This window comes from Rosa rugosa, chromosome 3 (assembly GCF_958449725.1).
Source record: "Rosa rugosa chromosome 3, drRosRugo1.1, whole genome shotgun sequence".
In the NCBI taxonomy this organism is placed as follows: Eukaryota; Viridiplantae; Streptophyta; class Magnoliopsida; order Rosales; family Rosaceae; genus Rosa; species Rosa rugosa.
Genome location: NC_084822.1, coordinates 5,706,925 through 5,734,084, shown reverse-complemented (window position 1 = coordinate 5,734,084; position 27,160 = coordinate 5,706,925). Strand labels below are relative to the sequence as shown.

Here is a 27,160-nt window from a genome sequence, read left to right as displayed (position 1 = left end):
TGAATTAAAACAGTTTCGTGTTTGGTAAATAATATTTGTAAAAGTGCTGTCAGTACATAAACAACTGCAGAGTGTGTTTTGATCCACATCAGCTTCTAAAAGCAACCTTTAGGCTGCTTCTAAAATCTGCTGCCAGTGACCTATAACTTTCAATTAAAACTGATTTTTATTTATTTACCAAACACAATAAAATCTAAAATTTTAAACAAAAGCTGATTTTTTTTTAAAGCGAAGCAATGCCAAATGGAGTCTAAACAAACTTGAACTCAGGTCCCCAGTCCAACTATTATTCGTTTACTCCAAAGACACTATTGGGCATTGGGTCTAGTAGCATTCTTCTTCTTTCGATCCTTAGACAAACTAGGCCTGGGCACGGGCCGAGCCCAGTCTGGATTTTACAGGGCCCGGGACCAAGCCCGAATATGTCGGGCCGGGCTCAAAAGTAGTTTTTCATTTTCAGGGACCACTACGGCCCGGACCATTATTAAACGGGCCGGTCCTATGGTCTTTTCGGGCCCAATAACTAAACTGAAAATTTTTCAGATTTTTGCATTTCAAGAACAAACAAGCTATTAAGCTTGCTGCAGTTCTAGCTAGCTGCAATCAAAATTATCTTACAACTTGATTGTCCCAAAGACTCCAGTTCTATAAAAGCACAAGCCAACAGGCACAAACTACAAAACCTTGAATCATAAACATTGCCCAACAGTCACAAACTCCCCATAAACATTAGTATATGACTGTACCAGATTCAAAGTCCCACTACCACAGAAAAACATTAGTATAGAAATGAAGGATTCTATCAGAGCATAACCAAAACCAACAATAACCGACGAAGCCATCACCAACTCGTCCCCACAAACGGCAGCTTCGGGTTCCATTGCCAAACTGATAAAGAGAGGCTTCGGGTTCCACCTTAGGATTGGGGTTTCGAAATGGAAAACTGAAATTGTTGTTGGGTTTCGAGTTAGTGAAGAAGGCCAAAGGGAATTGCTGCTGGGTTTCTAGAAATTAGGGCTTCGAATTCGAAATCTGGAAATTGATTGAGGGCTTCGAGCTTTGGGAAATCGATTGAGGGCTTCGAAATTTGGGTTCGAGCTTCAAAGGGAACTAAAAACAAAAACCTGAAAACCTTCTGAAGTTCTGATAGCTCCAAGGAAATCAAACCCCGAAGCTGAGTGTTGACTGAGAAAGGGTTGAGGAATCGGGGTAGGTGTTGTGTTTGAGTGTTGCGGCTGAGGGTTAAATATTGACTGAAAGTCTTCAGAGTCTAAAGACAAAGACTAGTAGAAGTGTGGAAAGTCAAAGGGATATATTCAATCGGGCTCTTCTTCGGGTTTTTGGGGTTATGGATATCAGGGCCCGGGACCGGCCCATTAAAACTCAAACGGTCCGGGCTTTATTTTTTTGTCTATTTTTTCTCTCAAAGCCCGGCCCGGACCTGACGGTCCAGATCGATCCGGTCCGGGTTTTCGGGCTAAAATGCCCAGGCCTAAGACAAACTATCCCTTTTTTCTTTTTCTCTTTAGGCTTGTTTTCAATCCGAGAGGGCCTTACCATGCCGTTTACTATTGGTAGGAACCGCAAGGGTACCCAATACTTGCTTACCCCTAAAATTAAGATTTTGAAACTCGCGACAAACGAAATGGGCTAAACTCAATATGTTAAAGACCTATAATGGTAAGAGCATATGCGGGTAGACGCAGGCGAGTTTTCCCGAGTACACATGGAAACATCCCTCTAGAGAATCTTGATTCTGCTCTTCTTCTGAATCCAAAGGAACATGTTTACACTTTCCTTCGAGAGCAAGGATTGAAGCAGGTAGCGTACCACGTAGGTCAGTAACTAGGGTCAGGTCCTCCTCTCTAGACAGTCGAAAGATGTGGGAGGACGACCCCTCCCATGCTAGTCAGCTTCAAAACAAGTTCTCCTAAATAGGTTTAGGAATTTGGGCCCTCAACACCAATAAACTTGGAGAGATTCGTTATGGGCTTTGCTTTAGAAAAGCCCGAAGTGTAGTCGACTTTTCCTACTGATGGCCTTGTGCACGGAGCACTCATACACTGAGTCCTCCTTGCACAATGTCAATCTCTCTCTGTTACAACTCTCCTGGACTGTTGTTGCTACATTCACCAAAAACCAGAGGCCCTTTTCACTCCAATCATAGCAGCAGCAAACAAGAGCATGCCCAGAACCGGAACGAGTTGAAATTTGTTCGAGGCAAGAAGCTGTTGAAACACCTCAGCACTTGGGGCATTGGTGGCCCTTGTAATCATTTCATCCAAGTATTCGATCAGACCCAGCTTGTTTCTGCTGTCAGGTTCTCTTCTGGATTTCTTTTCTAGTTAATGTTAAGTTTAAAAGCTGATTTCTGGGTTTTGGAAAAGTGCTAGAGACATAGCTGAAAATGGGCAAGACATTAGCTGTTGATAAAGACATAAACGTGGCATTGAGTAATGAACTAAGGTAGTAAAATGCTCTTGCTTTTTTAAAACAATGCAGATACTGTGATGAGCATTCAATCCGGTTCATTGTCATTGGCAAAGGCTCAAATTGTTTGTTTGATGATTTGGGTTTTGATGGTTGGGTTATACTCAACCGAATCGAGTTCTTGGAGAAGAAAGAACCCGGCGTGTACACCGTTGGAAGCGGTTTTCGTTTTAACAAGTTGGGGGTTAAGTGCTCCAATGAAGGATTTACAGGACTTGAGTTTGCAGGAGTGATTCCTGGTTCTGTAGGAGGAGCTATTTATATGAAGGGAAAAATGAACCAACAGTGTCCGGACACTGTGAGGACTGTCAAAATGATACCTGAACTTACAAAGTTATCAATGTGATACCTGGACTTATTTTTTGGTATCAACATCGTACCTACGACCAAATTCCGTCACGGAACCGTTAAATTTAAGGGTAAAATTGTCTTTTTACACATTTTTATTAAAAAAAAAAAAACAGAAGAAATTTCTTATTTCTTCTCTCTCTCCTCTCACTCTCCTTCTCTCCTTGCCAACACCACCGCAACCAACACCAGACCACACCAGTCAATCAGTTCAACCAACACCACCGCCGCGCCCATCGAGCCCATTTCCTTTCTCGATCTCTGGCGAAACCCTTTTTATTCCTCACGGTCCTCTTCTTCTTCACCCTCGTCCTCTTCAGCAATGGGCAACCTAACCCCCTGCATCCTCGTTTTCCAGACCTTCGTCGGCATCGTCGGCCTCCAACTTCATTCTCAATTCTCTGGCCTACAATTGCCTCTGATTGAACCCAAAATCCCCGGCTTAGCTCAGAGAGACGACCAATTCAGTGATGGGGCTTCACCCATTTACACTCTCTCTTCACCCAATGAGTTTTGGTCCAAGCATCGCAACGATGTCAGCTACAATCAGCTCCAGAAGGTACTCAAATTGATTGGAAATTATTGAATATATGCTTGCCCAATGGGTTTGAGATTGGTATAGATCACTTTTGTGTGCTGTGTTTCGTTTGATGAGTTTTATGGGTGATTTGAGTTTGAATTGGATCTTATAATTTGATGGAGGGGTTGTTGAGTTTCTGTATGTGTGGTTGTTCATGTCGGGAATGACAGAGAGGTTGTTCATGTGGTTGTTGATGGTGTGGAGGTGGTGTTGCATGTCGGGAGTGACGGAGAGAATGGCGGGGTAGGATTGGAGTTGTGATTTGAGAGTGGAGGGCTGGCGGGGTCTGAGTTTCTGATCAATGGTGTATACAAGGGGGTCGGAGGAGAGAACGAGAGTGGTGGTGACTAAGCCGTCGGCGGTGGCGGCAGGGGTGAACTTGGACGAGCAGTTCGACAGGCGGAGCAGGGTGAGGAGGTGTCTGCTGTGATTCACCGTGGCCGTAATCGCTTAAGGCGGCGCCGGTGTTCTTCAAGGCCATGACGTAGCCGGAATGGCCCACTACTGAGATGATTTGAATCTTGATGATTCAAATCAGGGGAAGAACTCCGAAGAAGAAACCAAAAAAGAAGAAGAAGAAAGAAAGAAATAAAGAAAGAAAGAAAAAAGCAAGAAATAAAGAAAGAAAGAAAGAAAAAAGAAATAAATAAAGAAAGAAAGAAAAAAAAATTGAGGGTAAATTGGTCTTTTTGTCTTCATTAAGTGACTCACGTGCGTGACACGTGCAAAATTTAACGATTCCGTGACGGAATTTGGTCGTAGGTATGATGTTGATACGAAAAAATGAGTTCAGGTATCACATTAATAACTTTGTAAGTTCAGGTATCATTTTGACAGTCCTCATAGTGTCCGGACACTATTGGTGCATTTTTCCCTTATATGAATGCTGGAGCAAATGGGCAGGAGACCGCTGATTCTGTACATTGCGTAGATATTATAACAAAGGATGGAAAGTGTCATAGACTTAGCAGGAGTTATCTCAATTTCGGGTATCGGTCATATCTCCATTTCAAGATATGCAAGAATTGGCAGCTATAAATGCTGTTACATTTAAACTGCAGCAATCGGAATTAGCAAAGCGAACACTATATGAGTACATGGAAAGGTAAAGTCTAGAATCTCTATCATGTAGAGAAAGGAAGGTTATAACCTCTTGTCTAACAAACTTTAAGACTTTAAAACTTGAAGATGCTTATGGTGGTATTGTGGCTAAATTAACAGGAGAGTGTCCCAACCAGTTGAGGAACAAAGTGCTGGCTCGGTCTTTCGGAATCCATCTGATATGGGAGTCGCAGCAGCTGAGTTGATAGACAAAGCTGGGTTGAAAGGTTTTAGAGTGGGAGGGGCAATGGTATCCAAAATCCATGCAAATTTTTTCATCAATTGTGGTGGCTCAACCTCTCAAGACATGCTTGAGCTCATTGCCCGAGTGAAGGAAAAGGTTGATCAGAAATTTGCAGTACAACTTAAGGAAGAAGTAACGTATATCAATCCACATTATGGTGATGTGGACCCGGATAAAGACAGATGACTAGTCAATGTATTTGGATCATTTAGTGAAGAAAATGTGAGATCATTGCTTGGAAAGACATAACCTATTTGTAATTTGCTGGTAAAACATAAAGAATATTCATTCAAAACAAAATCTTGGTGCAACTTCATTACTCTTCAAATTCAAGCAGTTGTACAATTTGGTTTTCATTTGTTGCTGTCAAGCCAATCAAGAATACCCTTCTCTGCTTCTGTAAGCGGTGTTTTCTTCGCCCTCAAAGGTCCTTCCTCAAACTGAAAATAGTCCTTGTAATTCCGCTTGTAATAATCGTCCATTCTCTGCAAACATAATCACAAAAGAACATGATATCAGAAAAATGGAAATTGCATTGCTTTTCCTGTTCCTCTAGCATATGTTATCCAAATGCAGAACAAAGAGTGAAAGGATAAGGTTCAAGAATCTTTTTTTTACCTCCTTGTCATTCTTGGCCTTGTTGTCTTCTGACTTCTTCAGATACTCTGATACACAATTCAATTACTACTGTAAGCCACAGAATTCCAGAAAACAAAAGCAGGAAAGATAGAGGGGGCAATCCATAAACAAGCAAACTACGCACAATGAAGTTAAGCCTGAAGAGAAAAACAAAGAGACAAAATGTAATACTTTTGAGAAGCTCAGTGCCAGAGTCACTAAGTTGGGGAGTAGCAACTGCAGCAGATAAGAGCAACCCTCTTCTTCCAAAATCGGTGGTGGTGCCGGTGGAACTGGTTTTCTTTGGTCCTTTTCTTTGTTTTCTTTGAACTGTCTGCACATTAGAGGAAGCAAACTTGTTCACAGTAACAGTGAGTGCCATCAATATGGTCTGTCCTATCGAGCTCATGGCTTTTCACTACCACCACCTGTTTTCTGAACATGTAGATGATGAGAAGATGAGGTTCCCTTTCTCCTTGTAATTATTCAAGCCTTCCAGTTTATCCCCAATAGTTAGAATTCCACGTCAGCTATTTATATCTAATATTCCAAAATCATAGTTTCTTGTCCCCAAATAAACCAAAAGACCAACACTTTTGCCTCCCTAATTGCTTTACTTTATTTCGCTCCCCTCCTCTGTGTGGTCAAATCAGGTCATATCTCTATAATTTCAATATCTCTATAGTTTCAATACTCCGGACCCTATAGAATTTTCGCCTCTACAACATATACAATTGTCTAGTGACTAGAAAGGAAGAAAGAACTTCAGCCACATTTACCATATCTCAAGTTCAGGTGCATACACATACAATGTGATCTGAAAAGTACATATACATATAATGGACTGTGATTTGAAAAGTAATACACATATAATCACACCAGTAAAAGTACATACTATATACTTTTATAACGCATTATAAAAGACACGCAAACTCGACACAGTTGATTTCAGCAACCAAGTATGCTGCATCTAATTTGTCTATTTAGACCGTAGGTTGCCAGTTCAGTTCAGCTGATTCAGGTCATCAAAGCTTCCCTCAAACGTGTCCTCAGTTCACATGCACAGCTACTAATTCCTTGACTAGTGCTCCAGCTAACGACCAGGGATTTCTCTATCACCACAGAGAAGTTACTCTGTTAAAAACTGAAGAACAGTGCCAGTGCTGATCTTTATTCCATGCGTGTTTGCATTATGGGGAAGTAAGCTGTATAGAATCATGTCTATCTATATAGAGGATGTCTACCACAACAACAACATATGTTGAGCACCTTTCCTAATTATAAAGCGCCCCTGACCCAACCTTCATTACTCCAGCAAGCGTTTATGCTTGCACCAACCAATGGCAATTATATACAAGACTACGGAGCCTATAGTGCTGCCACCAATAGTCCAGAGCCAATCTTGCATTCCTGCTTTATTGGGATCAAACAGCTCAATTTTGATATTCATGCCAAAAATACCAGCCACAACAACAAAGGCACTCACTACCAGGGTTGCTGTTGTCAACATAACCCCCATTTGCAGGAGATGGTTCTGTTTGTCATCCAACATTATGTTGATGTAATCCTCTGTGTCATCGACATACTCCCTCAGCTGGCAAAGAAGAAGCAATATGAGTCAAATAAATAAAAACACTAACATTATGTAAATAAACAACATGCATGAATAGATTTGGATAAAACTCCCGAATGTAAGATTGTTTAAAAAAGCTATTGCCAGCTCAGTCTCATACCACTATTCTATTGAATTATGTTCACATAAAGGTATTGGCATTAAAAAATTGATGTAGAAGGAACTCCCATACCGTGGATAACTTGTTTAGTGTACCATCAATTTGCACAAAATATGCCTCCAATAGCATTTCAAGCTCCTCCACATCAAGGGTCTTGCCTGTAACACTATGAGTGCTGCTACTATGAGTGCCATGGGTGTCAAGGGATTCATGCGGGGGGTTATCAGTGTTTCGATGATCGCCTTCAAAATTCAAGGATTCCCCAGTAGCATCCAGTGATATTTCAGCAAGATTCCTAAACACAACAGAACATGAAAACTTAGGACTGAAGAATTGAACCCCTATGAATTACAATGAAGAGACATATAATTAGATGACATGCCTGTCATCTATATCTGTTTGTGGAGCTTCATCATTCATATCATCTCTCTCAGTCAAAGATGAGGTAGTAGAATATTCAAGTTGTAACTTTTCAGTTAAATACATTTCAGCCATATCATCATCATCATCTAGCAAGTGTTCTAGTTCATCCCTCACCTAGAAGTCAAATAAAGAACCAGTGTCACTAATATCAACTGCCAAACTCGGACCAAAAAGAAAAGAACAAAAAAATTGCCAAGACAGTCATAGAGAGTGCAAGGCTCCATTGTTTTATCATACAAGATGTAACTCAACCACTATAACGCATCCATACAGAAAAGAACATAGATTGTTCTACTAAATGTGAAGCTAACCTTCTGAACACGACCGGTAATAGCCACCAAGCGACTCTTGATCTGACGGACGCGTTCCAAATTGAGTGTACTGATCTTCGACGTGAGCTTATCCAAAGCCGGGTGAGCTTCTAGCTCCAATGTCCTTGCCTGTGATCAAATTCACAAACTCAAACTAAACAACCATAAAAAATAAAAAATCGGAAATGAAGAGAATGTAATCACTTACTTCATTCTCTAAGCAACTGCAAGCAGCTTCGAGGCATGTCTCCAATGCCACAAACTCGAAAGGAAGTACCTTCAATCCTTCGCGATTCTCCTCCTGACCTTGCTTCCCAGTCCCTTCACCTCCCTGAGTTCCCCCAGCACCAACACCTCTCAAATGTGCCTCTGCCTCTTCCAAGTCGCACCATTTCGATTCTTCGCCATTCCCCTCCTAACCAAAACACCACAAATTATTACATTGGCAATCACATTTATTGCATTCACAATCACAATGATCAAGATGCTATTTACACAGTTGAGCCAATGGTAAAAAAAAAAAAACAGAAAAGAAAATTAACCTGGGCTTTCATGGCCTTGGTGGCTTGGCTATGGCGAGAGAGCCGGCGCTGAAGCTCATCGATGAAGGGAATCACCGACGGGTCTCTTGAATTCAACAAGAGAACCTCCTGCGCAGTAATGATGGCCTTGATGTGCTCCAGGTTAATGACGATCGCTCTCTCCCGACCAAGAACCGTCGACGGGTACGAGAGCAGCGGGTCGAGGATCCGGAGGTCGCGGGCGGGTAGACCCGTCCGGCGCATGATGGCGTGCTTTCCGACCTCCACCACCTGAGCTTGTCCGTTCGAATCGAGGAGCAGCCATGGCCGTACTCCCATGCCTTTCTTCCGTAGCGGGCCGCCGACGGTCATGCCCGGCCCCGACATTATGGTCCGGGTCGGGTCCGGGTCGTCGTCAATGCCGGACTTGGATCGGAGGTGAGTGGGATAGTGAACTCTCATGGTTTCGGTGCTTGGGAATTTGGCTTCTTTCTCTCTCTCTCTCCCCCTCTTAAAAGTTGGGAAAGATTTACGGTGGAATGTTTTTTTTTTTTACCGGCCAGTTTGTTCCGGTAATAATATCGTATTGAGTTAGTTATTACCATACGAGTTCTATTTTGTTTATCGATTATAAAACAACGCTGCATAGAAGAATTTTCGTGTTAAAATCTTTTTATTCGTTCAAACATTCTTTAAAGCATTTAGGGCCATTTACATACACAATTAGTTTTTTTTTTTTTTTTTTTTTTTTTTTTTTTTCTGTTTTTATAGTTTTTTTTATACTATCCCAAATAAGCATTCAGAACTTAAAGCGAAAAAGCTATTGGTTTGGAAGTGTACCTTCGACGGAGGTGTTGGTTTTTGATTGGCTTATGGCTGGATGAGTAGGCTTATCTATACTATTATTAAGAGAAGAGAGTTTGCTCTCTAAAATTAAAAAATTATGAAATTGTTGTACAGAAACTGAAATTGAGAGGAATTTGCTGTGTATTCTCATTGATAATAGGGGCCTCTTTATATAGAGGATTACAATGCATAGAATCTCAATCGTACAAGGAAACTAATCGTACATTGAATAGGAATCTAGATCCTTCTAATTTAACCCTATTACCACTAGGTCAAGTAACCTAGAGTTTGGGCCAAACACAAATAGAGATATCCTTAAACACTCCCCCTTGTGTTGTCCAAACGCGGTGCTTCTCTCGTTGCCTCGTTAAAAACCTTGCCGAGTAACAAAAACCCAGTGGGACAAAAATAACCTCGGTCGAAGGGGAAAAAGAGCACAACACACCCTTCACGTTTCGAGACCATACATGTAGACATCTCCCCCTGATGTCTGCATCTCTCCCTGATGACTGCATCTCCCCCTGATGACTACGGTCATGGGAGTTCGGATATCTTCCGCAATCGATGCTACCAACATGTTTCTCGAAAGTGGAATTTAGGCAATGACTTAGTGAGCAAGTCTGCCATACTGACTGTTTGGACCCAAAATGAACATTTCGGCCTGACAAGGCATGTGTTGGAGAAATTGAGCCAATGTCAGTGGCTCAAGCTATATATTGTCGACAAGCTCGAAATATATATTTAGAGGCTAAATAAAGCCTACTATGGAAGCATGGAAGCATGAAAAGTTAACTTTAGCACATTTTCCTACTTCGGCTAGGAGAAACCGAGCTAAACAAGGAAGGAGGGGCGGCAGACTAACCAAATGAAATCTAAATGAGCTAAACCTTTCCAGATTAATTCTAGAAAGCCCAAGGATCATTTCTTATGAAGAGTGCCAGAGCTAGATTTGAGTGGAAGGCCTTCAAACAATCAGTCCAATTTTCTACAGAAGCAAAACTGGAAAACTGGACCTGTAAGAGGTCCAGCAGCATTTCCAGCCCAACCGCATGGAATAAAGCTCTGAAAATTTGTCAGGATGATCTACACTCATAGTGGAACATTTTTTATGAAGAAGTCGAAGGCTCATTCTGAAGGCTTGTTGGAGAAATAATTGAAGGAATAAAGGGCCAGAAACTGACCTAAAACCAGCTCAATATTCACATGTTCATGTTTCCTACCCACATGAAGAAAGCTAGATGCTTTTCTTTTTTTCCTTGGATATATTTTTCTACTACAATCTCTTTAATAGATCATCATCACTTCCATGTTTTTGCACCTTCATGCTTTGCTTTCATTTCATCATTTCTCTATCTTTTCCATATTTTACAAAGGGCAAATTACTGGTCCCCCCTTTAACTTTTGGTGCGTCGACAGTTCAGTCCTTGTTATTCCAATTTTAACAGATAACTCCCCAAACATTCAAATTTCACACAATTTGATCCAAAATTACCATTTTACCCCTCACTTACTTTTTTCACACACACACACATATATACATATATCTACATATACATACATACATACATACATACATACATATATATATATATACACACACACACACACACACACACATATACATTATATATATACACACACATATGTATAAAATTATACATATATTTATATATCTACATATACATATACATATACATATACATACATATATATATATATATATATATATATATAGATACACACACACACACATTAGATATATAAAAGTTGTGAATTTTTTTTATAATATGAAACATAAACATAGTATATAGACTTACCAAATACATAAACACATTATATATATATATATATATATATATATATATATATATATATATATATATATATGCATATGTGTATGTATATATCTGCATATGTATATGTACACACACACATATACATACATACATACATACATACATATATACTCACACACACACACACACATACATATATATATAAAGAGAGAGAGAAGAATAAAAAATATATATACATACACACACACACACATATATATACATATGTATAAAAGAGAGAGAGAGAAGAATAAAAAAAAAAACAAAAAAAAATAAGTGAGGGGTAAAATGGTAATTTTGGATCAAATTGTGTGAAATTTGAATGTTTGGGGAGTTATCTGTTAAAATTGGAATAACAGGGACTGAACTGTCGACGCACCAAAAGTTAAAGGGGGGACCAGTAATTTTCCCTTTTACAAATCACTTTCATACTCCACTTTCATTATTTTTCTTCCACTCATCATTTCACTCTTCTTTTTCTTCCCTATATAAACACCTTCTCCTCTCATTCTAAGACACACATTCACATTCAACAACAACATCTCTAAGATGATCTAAGTTCTCTCTAGAGCAACTCCTCTCCTTCTCTTTCTCTTACCGGTGATCACACTCCTAGTCCTAGTCTTCTCAGAAGCCGACTTTCAGTGCCACCAAACCCTCTGTCAACGTGCTTCGGTCCTAGTCTCCTCGGGAACCGACGGTAGTGCCGCGACCACAACGGTTACAGAACCAGTCAAGCAAGGGTAACGCCCTAGCAACCCAGCCAAGCTAAAGTCACGCTTTAGCAAGATCTCAATACTTCCCGGTGATTTCGCTCTGCTCAATCTGCAATATTGAGTATCGACTTGTGAATAAGAAGAAACTTCAGCAAAGTCCTCACCACGAGGCACAAAGAATCCCACGATGAGGTTGGTGCTCTCCTCGTCTACAATCGCTTGAAAGAAGTCAGGTCAAGGGACACCCCCGACGACCGCACCCGAACGGTGCTGGCACGCCCGCGCAAGAAAAGAGACTGTTGACCAGCTGCAACAAAATTGGAGCCAAACATTTTGGCACGCCCAGTGGGACGACATCAGAAGTTTTTCTCTTGAAGCACATTCAACCACCGAGCTTCAAAACAAACATTTTGGCACGCCCAGTGGGACAAGGTTAGAATTTTTTTTTTTCTCTTGAAGACATTCAACCACCGGGTTTCAAAACAAACATTTTGGCACGCCCAGTGGGATTACACCAGAGTCTTTTTGTGTTCACCATCATTGGGATGCCAGAGGAAAATCTTTACCAAAAGAAATTCCTAAAGTGAATAGATGGTCAATGTTGCCACCACTGGCGATACTGCCATTAATGATGAGTTTATGCCTATTCCCATCCCAGAGGGGGCAAGCATTGAGGAACAGCTCGCGATCATCATGGCCAACATCGAGAGGCATAAAGAAAAGCAAGCCAGGGACATGGCCAGTTTGATCGCAAAAACAAAGCAGAGGTTTCGCGATTGGGACCAACAAATTGAGCAGAACGCTCGAGAAGCTAGAGAACAATTCTATAAGCCTTTCTTGAGCAGCGACAAACAGACCACTCAACATGCCGTGAACATCATATCTGAGTTCACAACCTTACACGAGGAAGGTTCCAGCTTGGCTAATTCGCAGCAAGGCGAATTGGAAAGTCAAAAACCTGCTTGCGAAGAGGTCATTTCTGAGACTAACTTGCCTATAGGTGGCAATCAACCTAAGGGTCTCACTGGTGAGTCACAGCCTTACACAGAGGCTGTGCATGGAGAAGGTCATCAACAAGATTGTTCTTCGGACAAGAAAGTTGTCTCTGAACAAATATCTGATTTCTCCACTGATCAAGCAAAATACGTGGCTACTGATCAGATGCATCGGGGGCAAGATATGGCCCATGATCATCCCTTTGATCAAAAGAAGCAAGTTCATGATCATTTTAATTGTGATTCTGCTACACGTCATCATGATCATGCAAAGGTTCAAGGGCAGGGCCCACCTTACTATCATCAATTTAGCCTTAGCCATGCTGGACGTCATGGTGGAGTTAATCAATTAAGCCATGGCCAACTTAATTATCAATTAAGTTGTGGTCTACATAAGCCAATCTGTGGCTTTATTAATCAATTCAACTTGAAGTTCTTCATATATTCTTCAAGGCCAAGCGGTGGCTTTGATATATGTGGAGGGCACATCTACAACCCACGTTGCATGAATGGCCAGAACAATTATTCTAGTGGCCAAGTTGTCCTTCACAACTGTAAATTTGAGTATCATCAATACAAGTTAACTCTTGTTTATAATTATCCAACAAGTGAAGCTCTTGATGTGGAGAATTCAGACCAGCAAGTGGTCGTCTATAATGGCCAATCTGTGGCTAATCCTGAAGACACCATGTTCTATGACATGGTAGTTGGCAACAAAGCCGATCTTGGAACATCTTCATCGCCAAAAGTGCAATTGAAGATCATGTTTCGCCAACCAACAAAGATACTTGGGGGGCAAGATTACTCCTCTCACGAGCCAAATTCCTCCAAATTCTTCAACGAGAAATGTCTTTGTTCTTTTCCTATAAGCTCTCACAGGAGAGATTTTTACCCTACAAATTTTGATACATCGGAGCTTGGAATGAAGCATAGATGGCCTCCCCCGTGGTCTTCTAGAGGTTAGCCAAACATGGTGCTGCTAACTTCTTTCTTTCTTTGCTTTTAATTTTCTGTTAATTTTTCGTTTCTAGTTTTCTTTTCATTAAAAGAAAAATGGCCTAGTTTTCTAATTACCAAAAATGAATTTGGTAAGGGGTTGTGAATCATAACGGAATAGGTGAAGTCTCTTTTGTTAATATTGGCCTAAACTCCTTATTGGTGCCTAGTTCAGGTCCCTTAAGGTTAAGGGCGGCTTTTATTAACACTTGTTGAACTGTCTTCACACTTATGACCTTTCACATCTTAGTAAGTATAGCCTATGTGAAATGGTGTCTAGAAAGGGGACAACGTTCATGATAGGTTCTTGAATCCAGAAATGCATGCAAATGGGCCTAAACCACTATGTGGGAGTAGCTCATGCCAAAATGGATTCTGCCTCTCTTGTTCGCCCTCCCCCATCTGGCCATTTCAGTAAGGTTGCCCAAAGAATTTGAAAGAAAATTTGTGTCTAGACGACTATACTTGGGCCGCATGTCTAAACCTTGATTCACAATGTCTTATTAAAATAAAAAATACAAAAATACAAAAATACAAAAAGAGTTTCAAATTTGTGCGTCGCGGAGGATGCAAAAAATTGTGTTCTTGCCTAATAGTGGCTGGTACTTGCTAATATACTTAAGAGGCCATTGGTATTGGTCTGGGCACATATACAAGAGGCATTTAATATGTCTAGTATGGTATTAGCAGTGGAGGAGGTCAAATCAATATTTTTGCCAATAATTGTGGCGAAAGCTGGGTTGCGAATTGTTGGTAGCGAAGTGGTTTTAATTACATGGCCTCGCAAAGGATGGTTCGCGAAGGAAGACTGGCGATTAATATATGTATGCTCACTATGTATAATTAAGAGGGAGAGAGGCCACTGTTCAAGTAATTTTAGTCAAGCCAATACAAGTGGCTTTGGAGCAACGACATTATAAGAGCGGTACTGATTCAAGACCTCTTTAGTCAAGACGAGGACCTTTGACTTCGAGGTCTGGGGGGCAATGTTTGGACCCAAAATGAACATTTTGGCCTGACAATGCATGTTTTTGAGAAAATGAGCCAATGTCAGTGGCTCAAGCTATATATTGTCGACAAGCTCGAAATATATATTTAGAGGCTAAATAAAGCCTACTATGGAAGCATGGAAGCATGAAAAGTTAACTTTAGCACATTTTCCTACTTCGGCTTGGAGAAACCGAACTAAACAAGGAAGGAGGGGCGGCAGACTAACCAAATGAAATCTAAATGAGCTAAAACTTTCCAGATTAATTCTAGAAAGCCCAAGGATCATTTCTTATGAAGAGTGCCAGAGCTAGATTTGAGTGGAAGGCCTTCAAACAATCAGTCCAATTTTCTACAGAAGCAAAACTGGAAAACTGGACCTGTAAGAGGTCCAGCAGCATTTCCAGCCCAACCGCATGGAATAAAGCTCTGAAAATTTGTCAGGATGATCTACACTCATAGTGGAACATTTTTTATGAAGAAGTCGAAGGCTCATTTTGAAGGCTTGTTGGAGAAATAATTGAAGGAATAAAGGGGCAGAAACTGACCTAAAACCAGCTCAATATTCACATGTTCATGTTTCCTACCCACATGAAGAAAGCTAGATGCTTTTCTTTTTTTCCTTGGATATATTTTTCTACTACAATCTCTTTAATAGATCATCATCACTTCCATGTTTTTGCACCTTCATGCCTTGCTTTCATTTCACCATTTCTCTATCTTTTCCATATTTTACAAATCACTTTCATACTCCACTTTCATTATTTTTCTTCCACTCATCATTTCACTCTTCTTTTTCTTCCCTATATAAACACCTTCTCCTCTCATTCTAAGACACACATTCACATTCAACAACAACATCTCTAAGATGATCTAAGTTCTCTCTAGAGCAACTCCTCTCCTTCTCTTTCTCTTACCGGTGATCACACTCCTAGTCCTAGTCTTCTCAGAAGCCGACTTTCAGTGCCACCAAACCCTCTGTCAACGTGCTTCGGTCCTAGTCTCCTCGGGAACCGACGGTAGTGCCGCGACCACAACGGTTACAGAACCAGTCAAGCAAGGGTAACGCCCTAGCAACCCAGCCAAGCTAAAGTCACGCTTTAGCAAGATCTCAATACTTCCCGGTGATTTCGCTCTGCTCAATCTGCAATATTGAGTATCGACTTGTGAATAAGAAGAAACTTCAGCAAAGTCCTCACCACGAGGCACAAAGAATCCCACGATGAGGTTGGTGCTCTCCTCGTCTACAATCGCTTGAAAGAAGTCAGGTCAAGGGACACCCCCGACGACCGCACCCGAACGGTGCTGGCACGCCCGCGCAAGAAAAGAGACTGTTGACCAGCTGCAACAAAATTGGAGCCAAACATTTTGGCACGCCCAGTGGGACGACATCAGAAGTTTTTCTCTTGAAGCACATTCAACCACCGAGCTTCAAAACAAACATTTTGGCACGCCCAGTGGGACAAGGTTAGAATTTTTTTTTTTCTCTTGAAGACATTCAACCACCGGGTTTCAAAACAAACATTTTGGCACGCCCAGTGGGATTACACCAGAGTCTTTTTGTGTTCACCATCATTGGGATGCCAGAGGAAAATCTTTACCAAAAGAAATTCCTAAAGTGAATAGATGGTCAATGTTGCCACCACTGGCGATACTGCCATTAATGATGAGTTTATGCCTATTCCCATCCCAGAGGGGGCAAGCATTGAGGAACAGCTCGCGATCATCATGGCCAACATCGAGAGGCATAAAGAAAAGCAAGCCAGGGACATGGCCAGTTTGATCGCAAAAACAAAGCAGAGGTTTCGCGATTGGGACCAACAAATTGAGCAGAACGCTCGAGAAGCTAGAGAACAATTCTATAAGCCTTTCTTGAGCAGCGACAAACAGACCACTCAACATGCCGTGAACATCATATCTGAGTTCACAACCTTACACGAGGAAGGTTCCAGCTTGGCTAATTCGCAGCAAGGCGAATTGGAAAGTCAAAAACCTGCTTGCGAAGAGGTCATTTCTGAGACTAACTTGCCTATAGGTGGCAATCAACCTAAGGGTCTCACTGGTGAGTCACAGCCTTACACAGAGGCTGTGCATGGAGAAGGTCATCAACAAGATTGTTCTTCGGACAAGAAAGTTGTCTCTGAACAAATATCTGATTTCTCCACTGATCAAGCAAAATACGTGGCTACTGATCAGATGCATCGGGGGCAAGATATGGCCCATGATCATCCCTTTGATCAAAAGAAGCAAGTTCATGATCATTTTAATTGTGATTCTGCTACACGTCATCATGATCATGCAAAGGTTCAAGGGCAGGGCCCACCTTACTATCATCAATTTAGCCTTAGCCATGCTGGACGTCATGGTGGAGTTAATCAATTAAGCCATGGCCAACTTAATTATCAATTAAGTTGTGGTCTACATAAGCCAATCTGTGGCTTTATTAATCAATTCAACTTGAAGTTCTTCATATATTCTTCAAGGCCAAGCGGTGGCTTTGATATATGTGGAGGGCACATCTACAACCCACGTTGCATGAATGGCCAGAACAATTATTCTAGTGGCCAAGTTGTCCTTCACAACTGTAAATTTGAGTATCATCAATACAAGTTAACTCTTGTTTATAATTATCCAACAAGTGAAGCTCTTGATGTGGAGAATTCAGACCAGCAAGTGGTCGTCTATAATGGCCAATCTGTGGCTAATCCTGAAGACACCATGTTCTATGACATGGTAGTTGGCAACAAAGCCGATCTTGGAACATCTTCATCGCCAAAAGTGCAATTGAAGATCATGTTTCGCCAACCAACAAAGATACTTGGGGGGCAAGATTACTCCTCTCACGAGCCAAATTCCTCCAAATTCTTCAACGAGAAATGTCTTTGTTCTTTTCCTATAAGCTCTCACAGGAGAGATTTTTACCCTACAAATTTTGATACATCGGAGCTTGGAATGAAGCATAGATGGCCTCCCCCGTGGTCTTCTAGAGGTTAGCCAAACATGGTGCTGCTAACTTCTTTCTTTCTTTGCTTTTAATTTTCTGTTAATTTTTCGTTTCTAGTTTTCTTTTCATTAAAAGAAAAATGGCCTAGTTTTCTAATTACCAAAAATGAATTTGGTAAGGGGTTGTGAATCATAACGGAATAGGTGAAGTCTCTTTTGTTAATATTGGCCTAAACTCCTTATTGGTGCCTAGTTCAGGTCTCTTAAGGTTAAGGGCGGCTTTTATTAACACTTGTTGAACTGTCTTCACACTTATGACCTTTCACATCTTAGTAAGTATAGCCTATGTGAAATGGTGTCTAGAAAGGGGACAACGTTCATGATAGGTTCTTGAATCCAGAAATGCATGCAAATGGGCCTAAACCACTATGTGGGAGTAGCTCATGCCAAAATGGATTCTGCCTCTCTTGTTCGCCCTCCCCCATCTGGCCATTTCAGTAAGGTTGCCCAAAGAATTTGAAAGAAAATTTGTGTCTAGACGACTATACTTGGGCCGCATGTCTAAACCTTGATTCACAATGTCTTATTAAAATAAAAAATACAAAAATACAAAAAGAGTTTCAAATTTGTGCGTCGCGGAGGATGCAAAAAATTGTGTTCTTGCCTAATAGTGGCTGGAACTTGCTAATATACTTAAGAGGCCATTGGTATTGGTCTGGGCACATATACAAGAGGCATTTAATATGTCTAGTATGGTATTAGCAGTGGAGGAGGTCAAATCAATATTTTTGCCAATAATTGTGGCGAAAGCTGGGTTGCGAATTGTTGGTAGCGAAGTGGTTTTAATTACATGGCCTCGCAAAGGATGGTTCGCGAAGGAAGACTGGCGATTAATATATGTATGCTCACTATGTATAATTAAGAGGGAGAGAGGCCACTGTTCAAGTAATTTTAGTCAAGCCAATACAAGTGGCTTTGGAGCAACGACATTATAAGAGCGGTACTGATTCAAGACCTCTTTAGTCAAGACGAGGACCTTTGACTTCGAGGTCTGGGGGGCAATGTTTGGACCCAAAATGAACATTTTGGCCTGACAATGCATGTTTTTGAGAAAATGAGCCAATGTCAGTGGCTCAAGCTATATATTGTCGACAAGCTCGAAATATATATTTAGAGGCTAAATAAAGCCTACTATGGAAGCATGGAAGCATGAAAAGTTAACTTTAGCACATTTTCCTACTTCGGCTTGGAGAAACCGAACTAAACAAGGAAGGAGGGGCGGCAGACTAACCAAATGAAATCTAAATGAGCTAAAACTTTCCAGATTAATTCTAGAAAGCCCAAGGATCATTTCTTATGAAGAGTGCCAGAGCTAGATTTGAGTGGAAGGCCTTCAAACAATCAGTCCAATTTTCTACAGAAGCAAAACTGGAAAACTGGACCTGTAAGAGGTCCAGCAGCATTTCCAGCCCAACCGCATGGAATAAAGCTCTGAAAATTTGTCAGGATGATCTACACTCATAGTGGAACATTTTTTATGAAGAAGTCGAAGGCTCATTTTGAAGGCTTGTTGGAGAAATAATTGAAGGAATAAAGGGGCAGAAACTGACCTAAAACCAGCTCAATATTCACATGTTCATGTTTCCTACCCACATGAAGAAAGCTAGATGCTTTTCTTTTTTTCCTTGGATATATTTTTCTACTACAATCTCTTTAATAGATCATCATCACTTCCATGTTTTTGCACCTTCATGCCTTGCTTTCATTTCACCATTTCTCTATCTTTTCCATATTTTACAAATCACTTTCATACTCCACTTTCATTATTTTTCTTCCACTCATCATTTCACTCTTCTTTTTCTTCCCTATATAAACACCTTCTCCTCTCATTCTAAGACACACATTCACATTCAACAACAACATCTCTAAGATGATCTAAGTTCTCTCTAGAGCAACTCCTCTCCTTCTCTTTCTCTTACCGGTGATCACACTCCTAGTCCTAGTCTTCTCAGAAGCCGACTTTCAGTGCCACCAAACCCTCTGTCAACGTGCTTCGGTCCTAGTCTCCTCGGGAACCGACGGTAGTGCCGCGACCACAACGGTTACAGAACCAGTCAAGCAAGGGTAACGCCCTAGCAACCCAGCCAAGCTAAAGTCACGCTTTAGCAAGATCTCAATACTTCCCGGTGATTTCGCTCTGCTCAATCTGCAATATTGAGTATCGACTTGTGAATAAGAAGAAACTTCAGCAAAGTCCTCACCACGAGGCACAAAGAATCCCACGATGAGGTTGGTGCTCTCCTCGTCTACAATCGCTTGAAAGAAGTCAGGTCAAGGGACACCCCCGACGACCGCACCCGAACGGTGCTGGCACGCCCGCGCAAGAAAAGAGACTGTTGACCAGCTGCAACAAAATTGGAGCCAAACATTTTGGCACGCCCAGTGGGACGACATCAGAAGTTTTTCTCTTGAAGCACATTCAACCACCGAGCTTCAAAACAAACATTTTGGCACGCCCAGTGGGACAAGGTTAGAATTTTTTTTTTTCTCTTGAAGACATTCAACCACCGGGTTTCAAAACAAACATTTTGGCACGCCCAGTGGGATTACACCAGAGTCTTTTTGTGTTCACCATCATTGGGATGCCAGAGGAAAATCTTTACCAAAAGAAATTCCTAAAGTGAATAGATGGTCAATGTTGCCACCACTGGCGATACTGCCATTAATGATGAGTTTATGCCTATTCCCATCCCAGAGGGGGCAAGCATTGAGGAACAGCTCGCGATCATCATGGCCAACATCGAGAGGCATAAAGAAAAGCAAGCCAGGGACATGGCCAGTTTGATCGCAAAAACAAAGCAGAGGTTTCGCGATTGGGACCAACAAATTGAGCAGAACGCTCGAGAAGCTAGAGAACAATTCTATAAGCCTTTCTTGAGCAGCGACAAACAGACCACTCAACATGCCGTGAACATCATATCTGAGTTCACAACCTTACACGAGGAAGGTTCCAGCTTGGCTAATTCGCAGCAAGGCGAATTGGAAAGTCAAAAACCTGCTTGCGAAGAGGTCATTTCTGAGACTAACTTGCCTATAGGTGGCAATCAACCTAAGGGTCTCACTGGTGAGTCACAGCCTTACACAGAGGCTGTGCATGGAGAAGGTCATCAACAAGATTGTTCTTCGGACAAGAAAGTTGTCTCTGAACAAATATCTGATTTCTCCACTGATCAAGCAAAATACGTGGCTACTGATCAGATGCATCGGGGGCAAGATATGGCCCATGATCATCCCTTTGATCAAAAGAAGCAAGTTCATGATCATTTTAATTGTGATTCTGCTACACGTCATCATGATCATGCAAAGGTTCAAGGGCAGGGCCCACCTTACTATCATCAATTTAGCCTTAGCCATGCTGGACGTCATGGTGGAGTTAATCAATTAAGCCATGGCCAACTTAATTATCAATTAAGTTGTGGTCTACATAAGCCAATCTGTGGCTTTATTAATCAATTCAACTTGAAGTTCTTCATATATTCTTCAAGGCCAAGCGGTGGCTTTGATATATGTGGAGGGCACATCTACAACCCACGTTGCATGAATGGCCAGAACAATTATTCTAGTGGCCAAGTTGTCCTTCACAACTGTAAATTTGAGTATCATCAATACAAGTTAACTCTTGTTTATAATTATCCAACAAGTGAAGCTCTTGATGTGGAGAATTCAGACCAGCAAGTGGTCGTCTATAATGGCCAATCTGTGGCTAATCCTGAAGACACCATGTTCTATGACATGGTAGTTGGCAACAAAGCCGATCTTGGAACATCTTCATCGCCAAAAGTGCAATTGAAGATCATGTTTCGCCAACCAACAAAGATACTTGGGGGGCAAGATTACTCCTCTCACGAGCCAAATTCCTCCAAATTCTTCAACGAGAAATGTCTTTGTTCTTTTCCTATAAGCTCTCACAGGAGAGATTTTTACCCTACAAATTTTGATACATCGGAGCTTGGAATGAAGCATAGATGGCCTCCCCCGTGGTCTTCTAGAGGTTAGCCAAACATGGTGCTGCTAACTTCTTTCTTTCTTTGCTTTTAATTTTCTGTTAATTTTTCGTTTCTAGTTTTCTTTTCATTAAAAGAAAAATGGCCTAGTTTTCTAATTACCAAAAATGAATTTGGTAAGGGGTTGTGAATCATAACGGAATAGGTGAAGTCTCTTTTGTTAATATTGGCCTAAACTCCTTATTGGTGCCTAGTTCAGGTCCCTTAAGGTTAAGGGCGGCTTTTATTAACACTTGTTGAACTGTCTTCACACTTATGACCTTTCACATCTTAGTAAGTATAGCCTATGTGAAATGGTGTCTAGAAAGGGGACAACGTTCATGATAGGTTCTTGAATCCAGAAATGCATGCAAATGGGCCTAAACCACTATGTGGGAGTAGCTCATGCCAAAATGGATTCTGCCTCTCTTGTTCGCCCTCCCCCATCTGGCCATTTCAGTAAGGTTGCCCAAAGAATTTGAAAGAAAATTTGTGTCTAGACGACTATACTTGGGCCGCATGTCTAAACCTTGATTCACAATGTCTTATTAAAATAAAAAATACAAAAATACAAAAATACAAAAAGAGTTTCAAATTTGTGCGTCGCGGAGGATGCAAAAAATTGTGTTCTTGCCTAATAGTGGCTGGAACTTGCTAATATACTTAAGAGGCCATTGGTATTGGTCTGGGCACATATACAAGAGGCATTTAATATGCCTAGTATGGTATTAGCAGTGGAGGAGGTCAAATCAATATTTTTGCCAATAATTGTGGCGAAAGCTGGGTTGCGAATTGTTGGTAGCGAAGTGGTTTTAATTACATGGCCTCGCAAAGGATGGTTCGCGAAGGAAGACTGGCGATTAATATATGTATGCTCACTATGTATAATTAAGAGGGAGAGAGGCCACTGTTCAAGTAATTTTAGTCAAGTCAATACAAGTGGCTTTGGAGCAACGACATTATAAGAGCGGTACTGATTCAAGACCTCTTTAGTCAAGACGAGGACCTTTGACTTCGAGGTCTGGGGGGCAATGTTTGGACCCAAAATGAACATTTTGGCCTGACAATGCATGTGTTGGAGAAAGTGAGCCAATGTCAGTGGCTCAAGCTATATATTCTCGACAAGCTCGAAATATATATTTAGAGGCTAAATAAAGCCTACTATGGAAGCATGGAAGCATGAAAAGTTAACTTTAGCACATTTTCCTACTTCGGCTAGGAGAAACCGAACTAAACAAGGAAGGAGGGGCGGCAGACTAACCAAATGAAATCTAAATGAGCTAAAACTTTCCAGATTAATTCTAGAAAGCCCAAGGATCATTTCTTATGAAGAGTGTCAGAGCTAGATTTGAGTGGAAGGCCTTCAAACAATCAGTCCAATTTTCTACAGAAGCAAAACTGGAAAACTGGACCTGTAAGAGGTCCAGCAGCATTTCCAGCCCAACCGCATGGAATAAAGCTCTGAAAATTTGTCAGGATGATCTACACTCATAGTGGAACATTTTTTATGAAGAAGTCGAAGGCTCATTTTGAAGGCTTGTTGGAGAAATAATTGAAGGAATAAATGGGCAGAAACTGACCTAAAACCAGCTCAATATTCACATGTTCATGTTTCCTACCCACATGAAGAAAGCTAGATGCTTTTCTTTTTTTCCTTGGATATATTTTTCTACTACAATCTCTTTAATAGATCATCATCACTTCCATGTTTTTGCACCTTCATGCCTTGCTTTCATTTCATCATTTCTCTATCTTTTCCATATTTTACAAATCACTTTCATACTCCACTTTCATTATTTTTCTTCCACTCATCATTTCACTCTTCTTTTTCTTCCCTATATAAACACCTTCTCCTCTCATTCTAAGACACACATTCACATTCAACAACAACATCTCTAAGATGATCTAAGTTCTCTCTAGAGCAACTCCTCTCCTTCTCTTTCTCTTACCGGTGATCACACTCCTAGTCCTAGTCTTCTCAGAAGCCGACTTTCAGTGCCACCAAACCCTCTGTCAACGTGCTTCGGTCCTAGTCTCCTCGGGAACCGACGGTAGTGCCGCGACCACAACGGTTACAGAACCAGTCAAGCAAGGGTAACGCCCTAGCAACCCAGCCAAGCTAAAGTCACGCTTTAGCAAGATCTCAATACTTCCCGGTGATTTCGCTCTGCTCAATCTGCAATATTGAGTATCGACTTGTGAATAAGAAGAAACTTCAGCAAAGTCCTCACCACGAGGCACAAAGAATCCCACGATGAGGTTGGTGCTCTCCTCGTCTACAATCGCTTGAAAGAAGTCAGGTCAAGGGACACCCCCGACGACCGCACCCGAACGGTGCTGGCACGCCCGCGCAAGAAAAGAGACTGTTGACCAGCTGCAACAAAATTGGAGCCAAACACTGACCTCTGATTGAACCTAGTTCACTTTGATCTTGAGGAGAGTCTGTTGTTGCTGATTAAGCTTGGTGTTGTCGCTTTGATGTAGCCTTGCTTCATTTGTTCAAAACAAGCAGCATTATCCTAAATGCTCGTAGGCTCATCTATGGTAGACTTCAAACCACAATTGTTCGAACATGCGTAATTATGGATCCAATCCATATACATTCACGAATCTCTTCGTGAAGAGCAATAGTCTCTGCATTGTTCGAAGATATAGCGACTAGGGTCTATTTCTGTAGACCTCCAAGATATCACGGTCTTTACCCATGGTGTACACTTAACCATTTTGGGAATGACCTTTGTGTGGGCCAGAGAGATACCCAACATCAGCTAAACCTTCCAAAACACATGTCGTTTTGGGATGGGGATAGTGGACCCAGGCCAGTGTTGGCGGCGTTCCTGGTGTGTGATGGGTCCGAATCCATCATCTCTCTGTAGGGATAGAACAAGCCCATATCAATCGTACATCTCAAGTACTGAAAGATATCTTTTACACCAATCTAATGGCGTCGCGTTGGCGCAGAGCTATATCTTAGCTAACAAGCATACTGCAAATGAGATGTCCGGTCTTGTGCATTTAACTAAGTACAATAATGCGCCTATTGTACTAAAGTAAGGCACTTCTGCCTCTAGCACATCTTCGTCATCATCCTTTTGACGAAGAGGATCCTTTTCAGGATCAAGACTACGAACGATCATGGGGGTGCTTAAAGGCTTGACCTTGTCAAAATGCCTAAGCATCTATCAACACGATGCTCAAGTTCCAAACCGAGACATAATCGTGTTCTCCCAAAATCCTTCATCTCAAACTCGGATTTCTAGTGTTCAGCGGTTTCCCTTAACTCTTTAAGGGCTTCCAATGAAGATCATGTCCAACATGAACCGCGATAGAATCCGAAACTTGTTATGGAAACGTGTGGGCATATCCCTTCCCAATCAAGTAGTCACTTTAGTGAGCGTTTTAACCTCTTTGTAAACGCGCTCCGTGGTCTAGAGCCACTTGACTTGGGTAAATGAAGTTCACCATGAACCTTCATGTATATTCCGTATCTAGATCCCCATAGAGATACGTAGTGACCACATTTGTAAGCTACATGTTCAGTTATTCGGAAACTACCAAACTGACAAGGTAGTGGAGTGCAATGACATCCATTAAGAGAGAATATGTCTCATCGTAGTCGATTCCGGGGCGTTTTGTGAGAAGCCTTGCGCCATAAGGCGAGATTGCCATCTCTTTTTCTCAGCACGCTTTCTAACGAAGACCCAGTAGTCAATAGGTTTTATGTTAGGAGGTGTTGGCATCACTAGCTCGAAAACCTTCCTCTTCGTTAGAGAATCCATCTTAACCTGGATCGCATCTTTTCCATTTAGGCCAAATCTCTCTACGTTGGCATTCATTCATCAACGGAGCGTGGTTCGATATCATCAGACTCAACAAACTCATGCGCGACTACATCATCAATTATGATGGAATTTCTATCCCACATCTCATGTACACTAGTGTAAGTTTTCATAGAGCTCTATATTCTCAGGAATAGGGTTCTAACGTTGAGGCGTCCCCCAACGATAACCATAACCCGGAAGATTCTCATGAGACGGATTTTGAGTGTCGATGATCAAAGGATTGGAATGTGCCAAAGTATCCTTCGAACCCACGGGCCTCCCATGCATCCTAGCTGGGGCCATGGCCTGTAACGCCAGAGTGCCACTCTCTATGGCGTTGGCGCCATGCCTACCTCTGTGTAGGGTGGCGCTACGTCCTCTCGTAGGGACGTCCATCCTTGCAGGCATGTTTGCAGCATATTTGTGTGATATCGTCACTTTAACAGGGATCGAGATGAGACATAGTGGGGACAGACTACGACAATTCCTATCGTTCCTGTTGAACATTCGTGTTCGTATCTCCCCCTAACGACGGGAAGACTGTCTCATCAAAGTGACATCCGCAAATCTAGCGGTAAGGAGATCGCCGAGCAAGGGCATTAAGTGGCGGACGATTGTTGAAGTCTTAAATCCAACTGAGTTGCTTATTCGTTTGTAAGGACCCATTATAGAGCGCTATGGCGGCGCAATTGGCACATAAATGGCTCACTCAAATGTGCGTAAGTACAAAATACTTGTACCCAGTCACTAGCTGTAACGCAGAGAGACATTGAGTGGCGGTAGGTTGTAGATGAATTAGCATAGCTGCATGCGATATTGCATCACCCCAGGCGGATATTGGTGCGCATTACCAATGTCCGGACTACCATCGTAGTCGTTTCCGCGAGACCATTTGGGTGTGCTCATGGGAATATGATGTCCAACATCAGTCCCAAATGCAATAACTATCGAAAGTCTTCGATGTAAACTCACTAGCATAGTCAAATCCAATTGACTGAATAGGATGATTCGGGGAGTGAGCCCGTTGTCATATGATGTGTGCCAGGAGTGTTTCATAAGCAGCATTACAAGTGGACAATGGCACAACACGTGACCAGCGTGTTTGCATATCAACCAACATCATGAGATATTTAAACGTCCGCAAGTTGGTGGAATCAGTCCACAGAATCCCTACGGATTCTATGTAAGAACATAATGAGTATTTTCATATCCTTTGCATAGGACGGTCTCAGTCCTAATTTTCCTAAGGAAGTGGCTTTGTAAAATGAGCGAGAGGCCTTAGAAGCAACCAAGGAGAGTTTTGGTTGGGCCTGAGCGTTTGAAACGCATATTGAAGCAAAGTTTGTGACTACATCACCTATCATGGTGTCATGACCATGGGAAGTGGCATCCATGGCGTTATAACCATGGGGATTGACATCCATGGCGTCATGGCCATGGGTAGCGCCAAATATGGCTTTGTCACAAGGGACTTGGGCGGCCATATGGCGCTCCAAGACAGCTGCAGCGTCAGATGCTGCAATTGTTGCGGTCTTGCTAAGTCCAGGAATCAATTTTTGATTCTTGCTTCATTTCGCTCGAGGGTGTCCATGTGAAGTCTTTAGTAGAC

General features: G+C 41.7%; 3 protein-coding genes across 3 annotated transcripts; 1 reads left to right on the top strand and 2 right to left on the bottom strand.

Annotated features, from left to right (window-relative positions):
• Positions 1-1,677: 1,677 nt before the first annotated feature.
• Positions 1,678-5,094, top strand: LOC133737084 (uncharacterized). Its single transcript, XM_062164709.1, is given in 6 exon segments — positions 1,678-1,826; positions 2,054-2,320; positions 2,503-2,747; positions 4,293-4,417; positions 4,420-4,523; positions 4,640-5,094. Coding segments are annotated over 6 exon segments (1,200 nt in total). The 3' UTR covers positions 4,950-5,094.
• On the bottom strand, positions 5,052-5,898 carry LOC133738975 (uncharacterized). The gene is made up of 3 exons (XM_062166680.1): positions 5,574-5,898; positions 5,382-5,428; positions 5,052-5,248 (listed from the first exon to the last, which is right to left on the bottom strand). Exons 1-3 carry the CDS (start codon positions 5,788-5,790, stop codon positions 5,117-5,119), a joined length of 396 nt encoding a protein of 131 aa, XP_062022664.1. The 5' UTR covers positions 5,791-5,898; the 3' UTR covers positions 5,052-5,116.
• Positions 5,899-6,127: 229 nt separating this feature from the next.
• LOC133738974 (magnesium transporter MRS2-3) lies at positions 6,128-8,871 on the bottom strand. Its single transcript, XM_062166679.1, has 6 exons — positions 8,391-8,871; positions 8,057-8,263; positions 7,849-7,977; positions 7,497-7,651; positions 7,187-7,409; positions 6,128-6,975 (listed from the first exon to the last, which is right to left on the bottom strand). The coding sequence occupies exons 1-6, from the start codon at positions 8,829-8,831 to the stop codon at positions 6,688-6,690; spliced, it is 1,443 nt and encodes a 480-aa protein (XP_062022663.1). The 5' UTR covers positions 8,832-8,871; the 3' UTR covers positions 6,128-6,687.
• Between the last annotated feature and the right edge of the window lie 18,289 nt (positions 8,872-27,160).